Below are 20,188 nucleotides of genomic sequence, written 5' to 3'. Positions count from 1 at the left end.
TAAAAAGAAAGCTTCATTTGAAAATAAGGATATTGATATGTAACGTGTATGGACGTGTAAAATTCAGTAAAATAGAAATTGCAGAATTTCTAAATCAAATAAATGTCGTAATATATAAAGTCATTTGCAAATTAATGGTATCTGTACATATCGGACATATGTATATGTATATAATCAATTTTTAATTTTCTCTAGGTCTATATAAACATTTTTAATAAATAGGCAAACTAACATTTAGTTACATGAAATAAACTTGGATGTAATAAAAGTGTTTTAAAGTTTCTCTTTTTATCAAATTCAGAGAGCAATGAAAAAGCTATGAATAAATTGCTTTACAGTCTGATTTTTATACGCTTCGTATCCGTTAATATGTTCAACGTACAAACACGATGGGTTTGTTATAGATGCATTCGAAACCGTGTATACTAGGGGAAATACCGAAATCTAAATTGTAAACGAACTTCGATCAAATTTCGTATTCCTCTTGGGATTTCCTACATGTAACAGTAACAGACAGCATATTCATTGAACATATTGTCCGATAGAGCCAACGGATTAAAAATGTATTTTCAATTTACCAGTTATAGCCGATATTGTGCGAGCAATGGTCATAAAGGAGCATGTACATAGTTTAGAATTAACCTATTGTTTCTAATTTCAACGAATCGAAACTACCATAATAAGATAACTTCGAGCAACTTGAAAATTTTACTTTGGTAGTAAAAAACAAAACAAAGAAGAAAAAACAAAAGAAAGAAATTATTTTGCTAGTTGAAGTGAATTTAAAAATGATCATCATCGTCCTCGTTAATGCCAATAATGGTAGTATCTCGACATTGATATCGTATTTCACTTTCGATCTTCCGATTAGCGGTCAAAGGGGTGGAAAATCGAGGAATTCAGTGATTCAGTGATGCAGGAAATTCGGCTATCTAGCGGATCGCAACAAGGAAGGATTCTTGATAAGAGTTACTTACGCCGCAGGGTTCGATTTGAAGAGGTGGCAGGGGGTTGAGTATTCGCAATGGTGGTGGTGGCTCGCGCCTTGCCGGGGGTGGCGGCGGTGCACCCGGTGGTGTGACACTCGTATCACCCGGAAGTCGACACACCACCAACTCGACGGTATTGGGTGTCGTTCGTAGAACTTCGAGGGCCTCCTGCAACAAGTTGCATCGAGAGGAGATTAAAAATTTGATCGAAACTGATATGTGCCAGTCTGTAACACGAACGATTCAAAGAATAGCATTTGTGTGTTTAATTATTTAGTATCAGTTCAAGTATCAGTAAACTGAGTTTTATGAGAATTCTTTTCATTACAACAATTATAATTTCATGCCTCGTAACTGTTTTAGAACAAATGTTTGTATATAAAATACTTGTTCGTAAAATGTTCTTGAAACCGTATCCCGAACATTTAGTTTCCTTTATGCAATTTCGAACGATTTCTAAAAAAAAATTTCTAAATTAGACAATTTCTAAAGAAAAACAGGAAAAGCAAGAAAACCGTATGAAACCATATGCCGAACATTTAACGTTTAGTTTCCTTTTTGCAATTTCAAACGAAGAAATTTCTAAAAAAAAAAAAAAAAAAAAAGGAACAAGAAAAGCGTATGAAAGTAAACAAAAAGTGAAAAGTTCAAAATCTTTCTAAAAATTGTACAAGCTCATAAACATCGAGTTATAATACGACACAGTTTCTATATCGTGTTCTTCGTCGCGCAAGGTTCAAATCGTTTACACTTTACGCTATTCAATTTGCAACGTAGTTACTGAACTTATACATAAAATTCGCAGATTAACGATTAATGCGTTATCTCATAAGAGAAGGTAGAAGGAGCAGCGTACAATATAAACTAATATTACACCTTGATTCTCGAGGGACAAACGGGCAACTGCACGCAAGATAGCGTCGATCTTTGCTCCGAGTTCCGGATGTAGCTACATTATGCTAATCAAATGCAAATCTCTAAGAGCTACGAGAAGACAAGCCCGTAGCTTCCATCTAAAGCTGTAGTAATCGCTATTTTGTCGCAGCCAGCTCATCGAGTTAAGCGTGATGGACCAAGACTAAGGAAAAAGGTTTGCGGTCACGGACGAAAGTTACTCCCGCGTATAAACGAACCAGAATCCTGTAACATTGAATCGTTTAGGTTCGAATAATTTGATATTATTTATTTAAAAAACTGTTTGCAAGAAGTAATATTACTTAGAAGAACTATTAAGCGATATTTCACAAGAAATTTTAAACGTCATGTCTCTTTTCTTATTTTCCTGTATTTTACTATTTTCGTAATTTTTAATTTTCCAATTATATTTTATAAGATTATGCGTTATTTTCAATTGTGCAGAATATTCCTATACTATTTGTTTTCTAACACAACAGCAGATATTTCTGATCACCGACTAGTTGTAAGTGTACGAGAATTTATATTCTATTTGATTGTTATTAATTTTCAAGAAAACTTTTACAATTTTTGGGTGATTTTCAAATATTTGTATTATATCGATTATTATATACATTTAACTATTGCGTTATGTATTTTACCCTGCTTCTTCGAATACACTGGTCGTACTGAATCTTTTACATTTCACATTGAATTTTATGTTATTATTAAAAAAAAAAAAAAAAAATACGAACTCATTGGTATTTATTAAAATCGTTTTTATTACTAAATATTGTTAATATTTTATTAGCTATTCCATATCATCGTTATTACTAAAATTACATTATTAAAATATCGAATATTATTGAAAATACCATAAGTTTATAGAATAATAAATATTTTACGCTTACATAGTTAGTGAGGCCGGTTAAAGGAATTCCATTGGCAGCCAGAAGTATATCGCCAGGTTGAAGTTTGTTGGATAAGGCTGCCGGTTGTTGAGGAAATAGTCTTTTTACCCTAACAGGGCCGGCAGTCCCACCACCGGAAACGCTCAAGCCAAGTCCTCTGCTGCTTTTCTGCAACGTCACTCGGAACGTACTCTCTGAAAATCATACAAAATGCCCTCAATTTTAAAGCAACTACTTTAAAAGCGAAGTTTTCTCCCTTTTAAGCTTCTGAAGAGAAAGTCCACTTCGTACTACCTGGGAGATAACGAAGTTATAATTGCTGTTTCTCTAACTACCGATTTCAAGGAATTTATAATATAAGAGTTAGCGCATTACAAACGAATATGCTTTTCTCTAATTAGTGAATCATTGATTTCTTTCAAAGAGAATCGTGTACTTCATCGGAGAACAAATTAAAAACGAAGTATTTTGTGGTTTGTTCACCGCGTCTAATTAGATGTTTTACGAAACAAAAGTCTCAGAAACGTCGTTTCGAATATACGATATAAATTTTGATAAATGCGATGATTCATTTTGTGTGATAAATATGCACGTTACGTATCGTATAAGGTAAAATTATTTTTACAACTGCGATCCCACTTGATTTTAAATTTTCCAATTGAAATCGAAAGGCAAATTTTCAAATTCGACTATTAAAAATTCTTGCTTCAGGTTATCGCAATTTCGTTTCACGAGCTAATGTTCGATATGTAACAAAATATTCATGAAGTATAATCATGAAATAATATTTTAATAATCTAAGTTCTCTCGTATAATGTTTCCACTTAAGAATTTTTTTTAACATACTAATCTAATAAAAAATGCTTGATATCGATTAGTACCTTCATTACTAGTCATTCTAGGACGTAGGCTGGGCGTGTGTTTTTCTTTAAAATCAATTTCACCTCTGACAAATACACCAGAAGCTTCGATCGAGCGGTTTGTTTCGCACTATTTCGACCAGTTTATTTCCATCGAATGGGTACAAAGAGAGCGCAAAAAAAGCGAATGGATCGTTCGTTTACACTGCAAAGACAGAGCACGCCGTCCGTAAATATTTATACCACGAAGAAAGAAGGAGCACACGGTTCTTTTTTACCAGAACGCGCACCATTCCCGAAATTGTAGTCGGCTTGTAATTTACGATGCCTCGCTACTCTGACGCATGACCTAATATTTGGAATTGGGCTAGGACCCGAACAATTACTTTCTACCCCTCTGTTATATGTAGTGTCACTGCATCAGCTGCATATTTCAGTTGTTACAGTAACTTTCACGGGGTGTAACGTCATCCTGTTGGTCATAATTTCAAGCGATTCAGCGGTTTACGAGAAAAGCGTGTTTACGAGATGCGTGTAAATACGCAAACAGAAACCTTGACAATTCGAAACATCGTTTGAATTTTTTGACAATTTACAGAGACACGCTGATTTTCTACGATGTATTTATTGTTGCTATTTTAGTTCTCATAATTGTAAATATCATACTTGGATATGCGGATGAAGCAGAATTTCAGATTTAGAATGAAAAGCGCTAATGCGATGTTGTAACAAATGCAAAGTTTATAATCTTTGGAGGAGGATCGACGATTTAAAAAATTTAAGGAATTTTGGGATTTAGCGAAAAAGAAAATGTTTAAACGTGTAAACACTTGCAAATATTTCCGTGAATGTTGTTTTTGAACTTGTATGTGTACGCGTGTGACGTCTGGAGAATATCGAGAAAGTTTTAAAAAACGCTGTTTATCTTCCAAATGCCGTGATTTTTCGACGTGTTTCAGTTTCTTTAATTTAACGTTTATGGAAAACTTCACTTTCACAGCTACTAATATACAATGCACAATTATTTATCGAGCAACTTCGATAACCATTCGATAACCAACATTTGGATATACTTTTAAACAATTGTAGTTAAAATTACACGACGAAAACAGAAGTACGTATAATTGTACGATAATATTCTAATTTCAATCAAAATCAACGTCAATTTTGCCAAAAGACATCTACATATATTTCCAGCACATAATCATAAAAAAAGGGACATCGAAATCTATCATTTTGACGTTCTTGATAACTCCAGCATTTTGATGTTTTAATATTTTTATTATAAATCTTCCGAACATATTGAAGCTACAATTTATTTGAAATTTCTTCTTCTTGCACGTAGATGACAGGCGATGACAGAACAAAATTCAATGGACCGTATTGGCCAGTCAAATGTTTGTATTTTGGGAAAACATTTCACGTCCATCAGCTTAATGTTTCTCCCAAACAATTAAGCTCCATTCATTTCTATAATTACATTCTCATAAACGTCCATTAATCTTTCTAAAAGGCGAACTAAAACCAAACCTCGTTGAAATTGACCACAGTTTCTCTGTGATCTCTGTACCAACTTTTTTTGCCTCCTCGCCCGCCTTCTCTTTTTGTCATGCGGTCGTGGACTTAGTATGGACGAGCACTAGTTCGAAATGACTCGCCTTTTACCGGATATTGACCCGATCCGGGCGACATATCGCGCGTATTGTTCACTTTGTTCGCCATTCAGATCGACTCCTCTCAACGGGTAATTTACGTTTGTCACGTTATTGTCCGGGATCGCGCAGTGTCGATCTGTCCAAAAGTGCTGGCCATTGTTGGGATCGTTTCGAAATCGTGGATATCCTGAACGAGTTGGCTGATCATCCTCTAAACGTTCCGGCAAGTTTAAGAATCGATATCCGAACGATTTACGGCTGCCATGTGTCATTATCAGCGGTTAACTGGACCGGAGTGAGCGAAAATTCGAATACGAGACATTTCGAACATTGGATCGCGTTCCGAGAAGATGGTAAAATTAGAATGTCGAATTTTCTAGCTTGTAGGATTTTAAATATGTAATGTAGAAACTATTAATCTAGAATAATTGTAATTATCGTTAATTATTAAGGTATATAATTATTAGGCGTATAAATGTCGTTTCCTTTCAAATGAAGCTTTAACAGTATATCATTTCTTCCAAATATTATATTTCGTTAAAGTAATCTTCGCATGATTCAGCGTATCTCTTTAACGATTAATTAATTTCGTTAATCCAGATTTACTACTAATTATATTATTAATTATTTAATTAATTTAATATTTAATTAAATTATACATTGAAAGTTCTAAGCCATAAGCCAACTTACAATACAATACAATACGTCGTACATCTCTTGCGGTATATTTAGTCAGTCAATTGTCAAGATTGTGAAAATATGTAAAAACATCAAAAAGTACATAAACATAAATCATATTTGCTGGTAGATCGTGTTCTAGTATTATTTCCTCTTTCACGAAAGATTTTAATTGAACGTTACAATTGCTAAAATTTTCCAAACAAATCAATCCTATCTAAAATCTATAAAACTATAATCTCAATCAAACTTAGCAGAGAGTTAGCAACCTCTTAACGATAATTTCCTGATAGTAATTGTATTTGATAATGTTTATGCGACTGTAAACAGTCCATGAAGCAGAAAAAGAATTAAAAATTCGCAAGTTGCAACGACAACTTCGTGAAAGTAAGAAGCGAGCGGAGATTTTGGAATTCGATTGTTTTCGTTCTTTTATGAATAATACATTAAAACAACTGTCACAGACTGCAGTAAGAAATACAATTTCAATAATGGTACATGGTTGTTCGTAAATTTAACAAATTTGCCGGAATATACTCGAGCGGGAAATCCTTGAGCGTGAAGAATCTGCACGTAATATCAAATTGCGTTTTATTCCGCTGAATTATCTCATTTTAATACCGCGGATTTTCGTAGTTTCAGAATTTCGAGCGAAATGTTCGTTTTATCGTTGGTTAGATTGTTTGGAAGTAATAGAGTGGATGGTTTTGTCGGCGTTTGATAAACGCCTCGTAAAATTTAAGCGTGGTATTCCGCACGGTGCAGTGTTATTGCTGCTAATATCGTTGCTGATGCATCTCCACGCTCAAAAATAAACTTACTTACGTGATGACATAGCGTGTGCTATATAATTATTATCACTTACGAAATATGTAAATTATGTGGCATTAGTTTGGCATTAATAAAATTACCGGAAACTTGATCAAATTCTGCTTAGAATAGATCCTTGTGATAGACAGCGAACTTTGTAAATAAAATTCAGATAAAGCGTAGAAACGAGGTGATAATGAGAAAATATTTGTTCTGGAAATTTATTCTTTGGCTGTCTGGAAATTAAACATTTTTATGAATTAATAATTTTATTCGACACAACTAGTAGCATATTTTTTATGAAATATAAATATTTCTACGATAAAACAAATATTTTGTGTAATATATAGTTTCTGTATATTGCAATTAGCTTGTGACAAATTCTAATCTAATTTAATTTCTGTAAAATTGCAAAGAATATGTCTGTAATAGGAACTTTTAAATAATCGTAACACTTTTGCAAATTGATAATTGACGTACGTTTCTATAATATGAATAAAATAGTATAATGTATAATATACTATGTGATAATGAACTCTAGTGTGCTCTACATAATTGTACCATTTCAGACACCGACTTTTATTATAAAAAGCATATCGATCACTATTTTAGAATTGTTACATTACAAATATTTCTCCGCTATTTGTTATAAATACTTCTGTTTGCTAGCTTTGAGAAAAAAATATAATTTAAAATAACAATTTTTTTTTGGTTACTATTCAACGTTGTGAGGAATATTAATGCTTCACACTTTAGCAAAATTTGTCTCAGAATGAAAAACTTCTAATGTTCGTTCATGTTTAAAAGGACACTGTGTAATATTAATGGAATGAAAACGAATGAAGAGACGCATGAGCCGAGTTCAAGAAGATTAATGTTCTTTTTTCTCATCACTTTTGAATTTATTATTCTTGGTAACCTGACTTAATAATTCTTAATGAATTTTCTATTGGAGAATTCCCTAAACTTTGTTGGGACAACCGAAATTTTCGAAAGAAATAGTTTGGATACTTTTAATTAGTTTAATCTTTTCGTTTCGTTATAATAGTACGAGTGGACAATAACATGATTTACGTTATTATTAGGCAATCTTTGTGGTGATGAAAATATCGTTCAAAGATAGTCTAATTCGCAAAAATTATCTTTAGTAAACTAATTATGAATTCTGAAAAGCTATGGTTTATTCTGATACTTAAAAATTTACTAGGAACTTTTACTATATCATACGATTATAGTTTTCGTAGATCTAACAATTTTGTAATGAAACTTTCTATTTTATTATAGTAATTTTTAAGCATCTGTATGATAATTACATAAAGTTTAAAGTTAAGGAAGAATACGCGTTCGATTTCTATCAGTATTATGTACAATTTTATTTTCATTCTTATTTTAGAATTTTATTCTTCTGAAGAATATATTTTCAATTATTAGTTAATTTACGTATATATGTATATTTCGCGAATAAATTTTATTATTAAAAATGTCATTTTAACACCGGAAGAAATTAATACAGAAATTACAAATTAAACAAAATAATTCTTCTTTTCTTCTCTTATTCATTACTAAAATCTCATAATATTTATTACTTTACATTCGTGAAATTAAATCTACATCTTTTGCTTTGTCAATAACTACGTCAATTATTTAATAATTTTTTATTTAAATTCGAGAATGTTATTGTACATATTAATTAAGGATATTTACAAAACGATTTAACGATTTTCCGTATAAAAATGATTTTATGAAAAACGCAAAGGTCCTTTTATAACCATTAATATCAATATATTGCTTTTTAAAAGTTACGATCAATGGCCTGATATTTTCTGTAACTTGTGATCTATAGGAAGCAAGTGACCACAGTAAAGCGCCCAATCTCATCGATCTGAAAATATGCAAATGCCTCCTGTGGAACGTATGTAATCGCCAAATTACTAATTCAAGCAAGCTCTCCAAATTCTGCTAGAGCACATCTACTAATTTAGGCAATCCTATCTGTAGTTAAAGAGAAATCCAAGGCTCAACCGTTAAATAGAAAAGCTCTCAGAAGCGAAATACCAGGGAGTATCTGTTGAGAATTTATGATCCATGAATTGGAGAACGGTTAATAGTTATGGTTGGACGTATAATTTAATTTTCATTCGTCCCTTGATGAAGAGAATCCTCTAGTAACCGTTCGTCAATCTCATTGTTCCTGGCTTTCCCTTTGTCCGTCAATCAATCAATTTTAATTAGGTAATTAACGTCGTTGCTTTCTTTCATCATTTTTCACAAAATAATTAAATTAAATAGTTAAATAGAACACAACGAAATGAAACGATTGAAATAGAAAACTATGAATCACATACGTGTATACAATCGCTGGAAATCTCTCTTGGATATAAAAATAGGATTGACGAATAATGGTTATTTTTGAAATTTTTATAATTAGTTTTCAATAACTGACAGATATGCGATGAAATATTGACAGCTGCAGGAGCGAGACAAGTTATGGCAACGAGTTACATCGCTATTGTTTGTTTCTACCGAGGTTCTACTATGCTTTAAAATACCATTTTCGGTGTGAAAATCTGCTTTGCTGAAAGCGAGAAAATTCACTAATATATGCGCACAACGAGAATGTTCGTACCGAAGCATTTATTCATCGAGGATGAGAACGTGTTTTATTATGCTGCATGAAAAATCAACTCTCCGAGCATTAATGAATTATTTTAGCAAAAAATCGATGTACGCGTTTGTCGTGAAATCTAATGTTGTTCTTCGTAATATTTATTAATTCATATGTTCCTTATGCATAAATAATACGAGGCCTGTGTCAATATTTCTCTATGGAAATTCAGATTAAAAATGAACGAAATATCATTTTCAGTTAAAACTGGTTTCTTATTTCATGTTTTCTTGATCATAGTGGCACTCGCTCGGGGATTAAACCAGGAATATTTGATCAAATCTTTTAAATTTCGTCTCTCATAGGGCTCTTTGCGTGTCTAATAATCATTTCAGCTGCTCTAGGATCAACCTCACATGATTTTTCCCACGATAACGTGGATAAGATTTACTTTGCTAGAAAATTCCCTCTTTTTCCGATAATCCGCCTTTGTATATCGATTTGTTCCGCTCACTCATCCTTTGTTATCGATCGTCATAATATTATCTGGAATTTCACGTTTTAACAGAACCAACATTCCATTTTATTCTTCTTTATATTACACATAATTTTAAAATACTCGATGGAGAAATATATATCATTTTAAACAAGCGTTTCCCTAGTATTCCAAATAATATATTGTCTATATAACACATTATTTCGTATATTTCTAATATTACTAAACATCGTATTTAAAAATTCGTTGTGTTTAACTTGACAACTTGTATTACTTAAAATTTTTAGTTTTCTGTCGTGCAATGCCAAATTATTTGCACCAACAACTTGAGAGATTGAAGACTTCAGATCCTCTAAACGAAGAAATAAAACGGTCTGAGCGATGACAGCTACGCAAATCAATTTACACCGTCTATGTGTTATAACATGACAATTTACAATATTTTAATTCTATCGGAGAATAAAATATTTTCTTTTGTCAACAAATACTCATTCTCATAAAAAACGGAATCTCATCACGTAAGAAATACAATAAACTGTCTTAAAGAAACAAACATATATTTCAAAATACAACTCATTTAAACTCGACATCGTCGCTAATGACCTTACGGTCGATGCGACGCAAAACCCAGAAGAAGAAGAAGAAGAAGAAGAAAAAGAAGAAGAAGAAGAAGAAGAAGAAGACGACGACAACGACGACGATGAAAAAGAAGAGGAACAAGACAATAGAATTTCTCAAACAAACGACTCTCATAAATAAAATTTAAGATGCTAAAGATGTCGTTAATAACCATAGACACTTGATGTGATATTAAATTCACACACGCACACACACACAAAATATCTTTCCTACAATATATTCCATTTCACTTTCTTTAAAAAGAAGCATCTGTTCTACTTTTTCCATATCAATCACATTCAACATTCACCAGTCAGTAAGCAAGAATAACCCCGAACGTAAGCTCCCTGATGAATTCATTTCTCCTCCAGCGACTAATTACTCAAAGTGTAGGCTAACCGCGGCGCGACACAAGGAGAACGATCACTCTCGTATTTCCTGTGATTTCAAGTGTTGGTAATATCCGAGGTAGGTCTGCTTGAACCCTGGCAAAGTGGTCCCGGTTATTAGCTGTTCGCTTTGATATCACGTCGGATCTGACTTCCACCCAGCAGACGTTTCGATTTAGCCGAGATTAGATCTCTTGATCCTATTTGCAGCCCGTAGATACGGCCACTGATGACGCGAGGATCCGATAGGACTATGCGTGAGCGCGTTTTGGTCGGCGATCAACGACAATTAATCAAAATTTGATTAAAATGATTTGCGTTCTACGTAGATCTTGCTGTTTGCTTTTCGTCTCACCAGCGAAACAGATCATGCTACCCGTATGTCTGTTCCTTAGTTTCCACGGTTTGACAGTTACTAGTCACATATAGTCGCAACACTGAGCAGACTAAATAGTGACATAGAATCAACTGGTTTCGTGGGATCATTACACCTGTTGTGACGATCGATTGTAAACGTTGACTGTTTCTGCGGTTGAATAGGTTCGTGATTTTGTTACAGGATACGTTTGAGACGCGTATACCTTGTGTATCAAGTCTGTGTTACGAAAATTATCGCTTTATTTGATTTGGGGGCTGAACGTGTACCTTTCCACCCTCTTCGTAACTTTAGAGATATCGTTTATCGGAATATTAAAGTATCAAGAGATATTAAAGCATCGGGGATATTTGGCTTCCACCGCGTCAATTACACATTTTTTTCGTCTTATTAGGTTTGCCCATTTTCAGCTACTTTAACTTGAAATATTTCTTTCTAATCATAAAATAAATCAAAAAATTGAAACTTGAGTTTTCTGAATTCTATATTATCACACAGGATGCAATTAAACATTTATCTCAATTTTGACACAAACAGGAACGTACCTCATTCCAGCTTATCAAAATACATTCTCATCCAACTGCATCGAACGGAGCTGTAATAATTGTTACGCGTTTTCTTAACGAGATATCGTCGATAAAAGTGTCTCGTAAAGGTCCTTCAAGCTACAGACGAGGATGGTTTTATTACATTTTCACGAGTTGTCGAACAACTCGCCAGACATTCCTCCGTAATAAGAAGATATTGCATTGCACGAGATTGTCATCTCCACATCGAAAGTTGGCGTGGAGCATTCGGGCAGAATTCGCAACGATAAGGTCGTTGTTGCTTTTGCGGTTTCGGAAACGAAGATGCATGTCTCGTGTCGGCCCTCGTGCGCGAATTTATCTCGGTAGCGATTTATTACGTAATCCTCGGCTGCACTTGCTTATCGTGACGAAACTGGAACGGGACGTTTTTCTATTTATCAGCCGGACAACAGATTCAGCCGAATGGACGATCGTAAATATCGAGAGAACGCCAGAAACCACCGAGTTATTTTCAAAGTAATTTCGAATACCAGGGTGGCCCGCGAATGCCCCGCCGATGCCATATAATTTACGATGCACTGACACAGTAGATCGACAAAGTAATCAAAGCTGAATGACCATATTCTGCACTTGGTAGTATTATTCTGCGAGTACAATCATGGGGTTGGTTTATTGCGTTTGATGTTTAGCGTGGGCAGGAATTTATGAAACTGTGTGTACGCGCATTTTCCGGTAGATTTTTGTTTTCGATAGATGAACAAATTTACGATAGGAAAGATATTTCATATTTTCGGTAAACATCGTGGAATAGTTGTGCCTGGTAAAAAATGTCAAATGATTGAGAATATAAGAGATTAAATTATCAAAGAATACTACGAAATAAATTATAATCGACGTATAAATTACGCCAATAGCTCGAAATAAAGTATATTGCTTGGATGTATTTTTTATCGTCTATACAGAAAACTATAGATAAAGAGTAAAAGAATGACACGAGGAGGTGTCTGAAACGTGACTGAGATGAAAATATCTTAGGTAAATGAAAGGAAAGAGAGTGAAAAATTAATGAAAGCAAGTCACAGCAGCGTAATAAGCCCTTCTGTTAAAATCTCTGCCGATTAAACGTAGATGACATAAAAAGCACAGTCGTTTGAACGCAATTATACCATCTTATAAATCACTTGTAAAAAAGTTAACAAAATCCTACTTGAAAAATATGAATGCAGATACGAATATCAGTATGACCAGTTAAATTATCGCACTAATTAAATAGCCCTTTAAAATACGTTCTTTTAATCAATTTTTCATATCGCTTTATTTTTATCCCGTGAAAATCTATGCAAATTTATATAAAACGCTTCGTTTGTCAAATATCGCGCCCAAAGGAACCTGCAAATTTGAAATTTAAAAACCGTGTATATACATATTTTCTACATAATACAATCACATCTCTTCATTTATTCGAGGATTCAATCGTAAGCCTGTCAATTCTTTCAACTGTCGTCTCGATCGCAAACTTTTCTCTTCATAAAGATCTCTTTCTCAAAATAAGTAGCCAACGAAACTAGTCGCTCTACGTAATTTCATCTGGTCGATACATTACGTCACACAACAAGAAACTGTTATTAAAGTGGTGAGATGGTTTTTCTGCGAAAGTCGGTTCACTCGTTCGAAAGTCTGAGCTATGAAAGAGGACGCTACAACGGGGGTGGCGAAGTTCGATAACACGGCTCTCCCTGTAACTAGGTTATGAATTGCTCGGTGAGAACCGGTCGTTTATTCGAAACATTGGTTGCCCGCTTTATTCGATGTGCGATATCAATATTTCGATATTTAAATAATTTACGTTTTATCAATTTTGTATAATATCAAATCGATAAAAGCTATACAAATATGATATGATATGTCAAGGCGTATCAAACAAAGATACGATAAGGTACTATGCCATGTCGAGATACGAATCGTTTTTCTTTTTTTATTTGAAGATTGTATAGACTGTGTGTAGCTAGACTAATTTGTATTGGAAATTTATATATTAGAAGATCAATATATAAAGAATATTTGAGACACGTATCTTGAAAAATATGTATTGCATATAAAAGACGATGGAGATAAATTCCGAGATGACAGAAAATTTAGGCGTACTTATAATATAATAAATTAAACAGGTAATCACAACAGTATGGATTCGAATTTATAGTTTTAAATAGTTTAATTCTTATTTTATTATTTAATACGGATGATTACGTTAATGCCAATGCGGAAATATTAATTAACACAATTACGATAATAAAATAAATCTTAATATTCAAATTATCGATTCAAAGTTAATGAAATTAGCAAAACAATTTTTCTTCGCCTTAATTTCTACGATCTTAAATATTCCGCGTGACGATTTTCATTTGCGATAAACGCTTCTTAAGATCAAAGTAATACCGAGCCCGACGAATTCTTTCGCGGGAGAAGATAATCCAGCATCTTATGGAAAAGTGGATCTAGATTAAACGAGCTTCAATTTTCCAGTTTTCTGATTATTCGAATCTTCGCCACTCGCGAATTAAATTAACTGTCGCATTAAGAAGTCCATCTAAAATTACTTCTACCCGGTAGATTTTTCTTAAACACCTGATGGTTCTGTATATCTCGCGAAAACGCGAGCAACGAACAGTAAAAATCGTGCAATGGCTCGTGTTACGAAAGCATAAACGATTTCGTATATCTATCTTGACCGTCTTTATTTCGTTCTACTTTCCACCCCCTCGTGCCTGTTCGGCGCGGTAAAACAGCGGAAAAAATTTCGCTGAAACGAGCTAAAAAGGGTCGTCGACCGACATTTGGTTCACTAAACCATCGATCCGATACCGATAACACATCGCCAACGCCGTAAGTAAGTAGGTATCACGCTCAAGTCGGTGATTAATGATGCACGATTCTTAAGGGATCATTCGACTTGCGATCTAAGGGAATTTACTGCGCGCGGCAAATGACACGGAAGTATGTGTTTCGCCAGGAATGCATAGGGTACTTCATAACGCGTGACACAGACTTTAGATTTTTCAAATATATTTTTCACTGTGCATTTTTCTTCGTGATCTAAGATCACTTACGAATAACGTGATAAATTGTGGATTATTGAATTTTTAATTGTAGGCTACAGGTGAAAACATGGTAATTCACATTCTATTTCATTTCAATGTCTTTTTCTTGTATAGAAGCGCAATTTTGAAATCAAATATTTTATTGACCAATTCTAAAAACTATTAGATTTCAATCAGTATTTTTGTCATTCTCTGGAACATTTAAAAAATATGAATAATATTAATCACATGCAGACTAATACTAATTAAACGAGTTAAACTGACACAATAGCTAAACTAATACTATTCTTTTCTCACAAAATATTATGATCTTATTATCGATTTTCATTGTCGAAAATTATCTTTTTATCTGGTTTTAAAGTCGAGTGTCTTCTCCCAACATTTTAAAATTTCCAAAATATTGCTCGCCGTAGTTTTAAAATAGACGTACTGCTTGCCTTAATAATTATATTTCTGGCTTCCGCAAAACTTCAACTTATCAATTATTTTGAAAAACTTACATCTTTCGTATCTAACAGGTTGTTTTCATCCTTAGTTATATCTAAAATCGGAAAATTAAGAAAACCATGTTCCTTTACACCGATTGACGGTATATCCTCAGTGTTAAAGTTGCGCTCTTATTAAAAATAGAATATGCGATTTACCATGTTTTTCCCCTACGCTCTTCGATTTATAGTATCATCATCTTCGACTATCGGTTCTAGCGATTTGATTATCTCTGACTGAATCTTGTCACTAATTTAGAAAATGCGAATATTTTCATACTCTCTCACATTATGCGATTTCTTCCCCATTTTACGTCATGATTTATACGTGTAACTGATGAATGATCGATCGAGCGTACGATCGGTTATCAATTTCGTAATGATAACATGGCGGCGAGCTTGCGTACGCATCGTGTATTTATGATTAATGATACCCTTTTCTTTGTGTAATTAATCAAATCCATTAAGCTGGCAACGATACTTGAAAAACCAATAAAGCGGGAATTTTTATTACACGGATCATCGTTCAAAGTCAACTTTTTCGTGTAATTAACTTCAACTTCGGGCTCCATTGTGTACGTACATATCCGCGATGCGAAAGAATCGACTAATTCTCGGATGGCACAGTTCAGTTTCAAAGCTTAGAAGGGCACGTTTCCTTCATAAAATTGCTCTGACATTTAATACTTCTCTCTTATAAAACTGCACTATTATGTCTAGCTTTTTTATCTTTTCTCTTTTCTTTCAAAATATTATTGAAATGAAAGAAGGGAGAAGCAAGGGACTAAGTGGGAAGCTTCAAAATCTTTTACAAATTTTAGCTTCTATTTATGAAGTTTAGTATGAGCTTCTAATTTAAGATATAATATTAACTATAAGAGTCTGTATAATCGAGAAACAATTAACAACAACAATTACCATCGATATCATAAACATGTAAATATCTTTTCTAACAATAATTCCTTGCACCTTTGTTCTAGAAGAGAATCGAAAAACTTTCATTTCTAGGAAATTCTAAACTTTCTTAAAACCTACTTGCAGGCGTAGCTATCAATTTCCTAAAAAAGATCAAAAAATTTCCTCCAAATTACTTGCAAGCAAATCTACAAATCTCCTAAAGATCCCAAAAATATTCTAAGAGTTACTTCTACACAAGGCCAAAAATTTCCTCAAAATTCCCCGAAATATCTCAAAAAAAAAAAAAGAACTTCCCCTGATACCACGAACTTAATATGTATCATCGTCAACTTCAGCCGTTTTCCTAATTTTCCGCAGCGACTCGATCGTTCAATCATCCGTTTCCTGCAGCAAGCCACAACCTTCCTGGAAAAGTGGAGGCAAGCAAGTGGAATTTCACGGAACGGACGAAAAGGGCATTAAGGCATGATAACGCGATCGCCATTACTCCGGCTATGAATTACCCCCTGGTGGTAGAGGGTGGGAAGCGCGCTGTACCTGGAACCCTGTCGCGGCTGGCCGGACGTCCGCTTGGCTATTCCGTCGACGTAGGATCCTGATAACAACCTGCTCGGAATTAGCAGTGTGGCGTGGCCCGTGGTGCACGCCACCACGGCCTCCAACCTCCGAAATTCCTCTACAACGTACGTATCTACGCTCGCTGAGGGTAAATTAGTCTGCTAGTAGAATAGTAAAATTATTTATGCCCATCTCGCTTGTTACGATTGATCGACCACGCTGCCTAGAAACAGAAGTTCGCCTGGTGATTTAGAGGATGTACGTCAATGTAGGTGCATATCAGGGGTCGTTAATCGACGACGGCTTTCTTCAGGAAGGAACTCGTGCAGTGGCGAATTATTCTCTAGGGTTTCCTTTCTTTTCCTTTTTTGTCTTCTTTTCTCGTTTACTTTGTAGACGAATCTACGCGGAAGAACGTGTGGTGCTCCAGTGGTTAAAGAACTGTGAAGTATCATGCAAGCATTGTATCGCAATTTTTGGCGTAGTGAGCGTGAAATATTATGTTTCTTGTGGATGGTTTAAGTGAATTATTGGAGAAATAGGTTTGATGGTGATGTTCATATGCTTATGAAGTATATCGAGACTTCTATGCATTTTTACTATTATCCTTAGTGACGATTCTTCGTCTTTGTACGTTCTTTAAACAAAATTAGGTTTATTTGTTCCTTGCCAGGATTAGGCATATCGGTGAAATGGGACAGTAATTTAAAATTTACATTGACCACGAAGATCCAAGATAGATGCATTTTATACGTTTGTTAACTGCAATATCCCGCAATAATTCACACGCAGATCCGTATTTTATTCTTGTACCGGTGAAATATATGCAATTCGTGCTGAATTTAGTTTCTGTGGTACCAAGCATGTTTTTGATTTATAAGTTTACATTTTATAGAACTGCAGCATTTCATGATCTGAGATTATAAATTAGAGTATTTTCAGGTTTCTGACATGCAATGCGGCCGTTGACCGAAAATTATAGATAAGCACGCATTAAGGTACCAGAAGCATGTTCGGCTGGAATTCATTCGTGCCATCCATAAATAAATAATATATTATTCCGGTAAATAAATTCCTTTCAGTAGAAACGCGAAAGTATGATACTTATTATTAACCGCCTTTCGCGATACGTTTAATAGTAACTTGCTTGTATGAAAAACTTGCAAATTTTTCAACATTATTTCACTTTCAGAAGAATAAGTTTTTTTTTAGAAGAAGAAGTATTATGCACATGTGGCGCATAGTACAGAGAAAATCGAAGATATTTGTTATCGAAATTATTGGCAATCACGGTTACGGTAACTGACTTTGACCAATATGCATGGGCAAAGTTTCAAAATTCTCTCTACCTTGCCATTTCTCACATACGCTACAGAGGTCGTGAGTCGGAAGTTATAGTTAATTGGGGGCAGAAACTCGAAGAACAGGTCGAGGATAGAAACGATTATTCTCGATTCTGCTACCAAGTTCATCGAGCCCTTGCATCCCTTCGCGATCTTTCCTGAGATAGCCAACCGGAAGTTTGAAGGGAGCACGAGACTAAAGGTAAGAATATTTCCATAAACGTTCTACAAAGATTGTTCCCAGCGTACTTACCAAATGATAGGAAATATTACGCGAAAGTAAAATAAATTTGTATCACTGCGATAAAGCTTAGGATAATAAACTACTTAAAAATTTCCAATCAATTAATCGCAGAATTTGACGAAAATAAAATATCGGATTAAATTTGTAATTTTTATGTATCGTATTTTAATCTTTAAATGAAACAACGATTGACAGATACTTTGCAAAAAATTTTGAACAGATTCTACGTTCGTTATTCGAACAATGTTATATTGTAAAGTAATCATGGCACTCTTATTTATAATTTAAATGTATATCAATGCAGTATTCAAGACTCCAAATTATTTATTATTTCATTTGAAAGGATTAATCGTTTTAAACAGATTGCTTGAAAATGGTTCTGTCGATATTCAGCCACTCGAAATTCATTGTTCTTTGTAGTAACATTCATTATCGACTTCTTCACACGGTCGTTCGTCGAATGCCGATAAAAACTCGTCAGATTTCAATCAGCGAGCATCGCGAACACGAAAACCGGGAACGAAAAGAACGAAATCGATCGATTCGCATTTCTAATTCAATTATCGCGGCCGAACGATTCCTCGACTATCACTTTAGTCGAATTTAGATCTTCGCTCTCATGCTTAATTACTGACCCATTTCGTGCACGCCTTCCTACGAAGCCGTGAGTATAATTCATGCAGGGCCAATCAAACTCAGGAAATTTCTATATCCATTCGAACGTAGCCCCGTCGTAAATTATCCTGGCGATCGTACGCCGGGGAACTTACATCGCCAACAATTTAGTTCCGCTGATTGCGCCGCGTACTAGTTTTTCCCTTCGTCTTCTTCATCTTCTTTTTTTCCCTCGTTTTTCATATTTCATGTTCACAGCGGCGATATTACTTTGTGCACTGAACACGTGTTCGTTCGCGACACGCGATGACAAGCGAGACGAATTCCAGAAGGAAGGAAAACTACTTTAAACTAGGCGAACGTCGACAACAAGTATGAGTTAGTACACTTTTAGCCAGATTTTTACGCTTTACATTTGAGGGCAAAATAACCAAGCAAAAAAGTGGGAAAATGTGCGCACCATTTTCAGAGTAAACTGATGATTCTAGATTATAACGATTTTAGAATGCATTAAGATACAGTGATTCCATCAGATTAGTGTGACTTTACTTTTTGATAGTCTTTATGGAATGTTTCAATATTTCCTAACAGAGCTACATATGTATATTGTACATTTTACTATGCGTTTATTATTTCTTTATTTTCTTATTATTATTTGTTATATTTACATTTAAAAAGAGGGCTTTCTTTCCTTTTTTTTTCTGTAGCAAAAGAACAAAAAATGCAACGTTACAATGATGTAAATATTTTCATTGTTACAATACAAAAGAACTTGTCAATATTTTACCAATTTACGGTATTGTTACTAGCAGAGAAAAAGTTAAAACGTATGGTTAATTAGCGATGTAAACTGACTTTCTCTTTATCGGTTCGTTACTCATCCACGGTTTTTTCGTGTTTACTTCCTTTGGACTGAAAACCAGCTTAGCTTCTATCGAAAAACTGTTAAACCTTGCCCCTCCCTTTGATTCGAAAGCGTCGCTCTCGCAACAGCTTCTAATCTGTCTTGATTCATCGATCAGTTCTACGTTTTTTTTTCCCCCTTCTGATCTTTCTTTGATTTGACTCGCTTTAGCTGCGAATATTATTTACGAACACAAATAAGAGAAACTGGTT

General features: G+C 34.3%; 1 protein-coding gene across 2 annotated transcripts in view; it reads right to left on the bottom strand.

Annotated features, from left to right (window-relative positions):
* LOC117155921 (uncharacterized) overlaps positions 1–20,188 on the bottom strand; it is a 227,783-nt gene that overhangs the window by 15,485 nt on the left and 192,110 nt on the right. For both annotated transcript variants that reach the window (XM_076620960.1, XM_033332421.2), the window contains 2 exons: positions 2,795–2,988; positions 978–1,157 (listed from right to left, as the gene is read on the bottom strand). In XM_076620960.1, coding sequence (XP_076477075.1) covers positions 978–1,157; positions 2,795–2,988 — 374 coding nt within the window. The remainder of the gene's footprint in view (positions 1–977; positions 1,158–2,794; positions 2,989–20,188) is intronic.

Source organism: Bombus vancouverensis, chromosome 8, assembly GCF_051014615.1.
Source record: "Bombus vancouverensis nearcticus chromosome 8, iyBomVanc1_principal, whole genome shotgun sequence".
NCBI classification, from domain to species: Eukaryota; Metazoa; Arthropoda; class Insecta; order Hymenoptera; family Apidae; genus Bombus; species Bombus vancouverensis.
The sequence above is the reverse complement of the archived record's forward strand: the minus strand, read 5'-3'. Positions and strand labels throughout refer to the sequence as shown.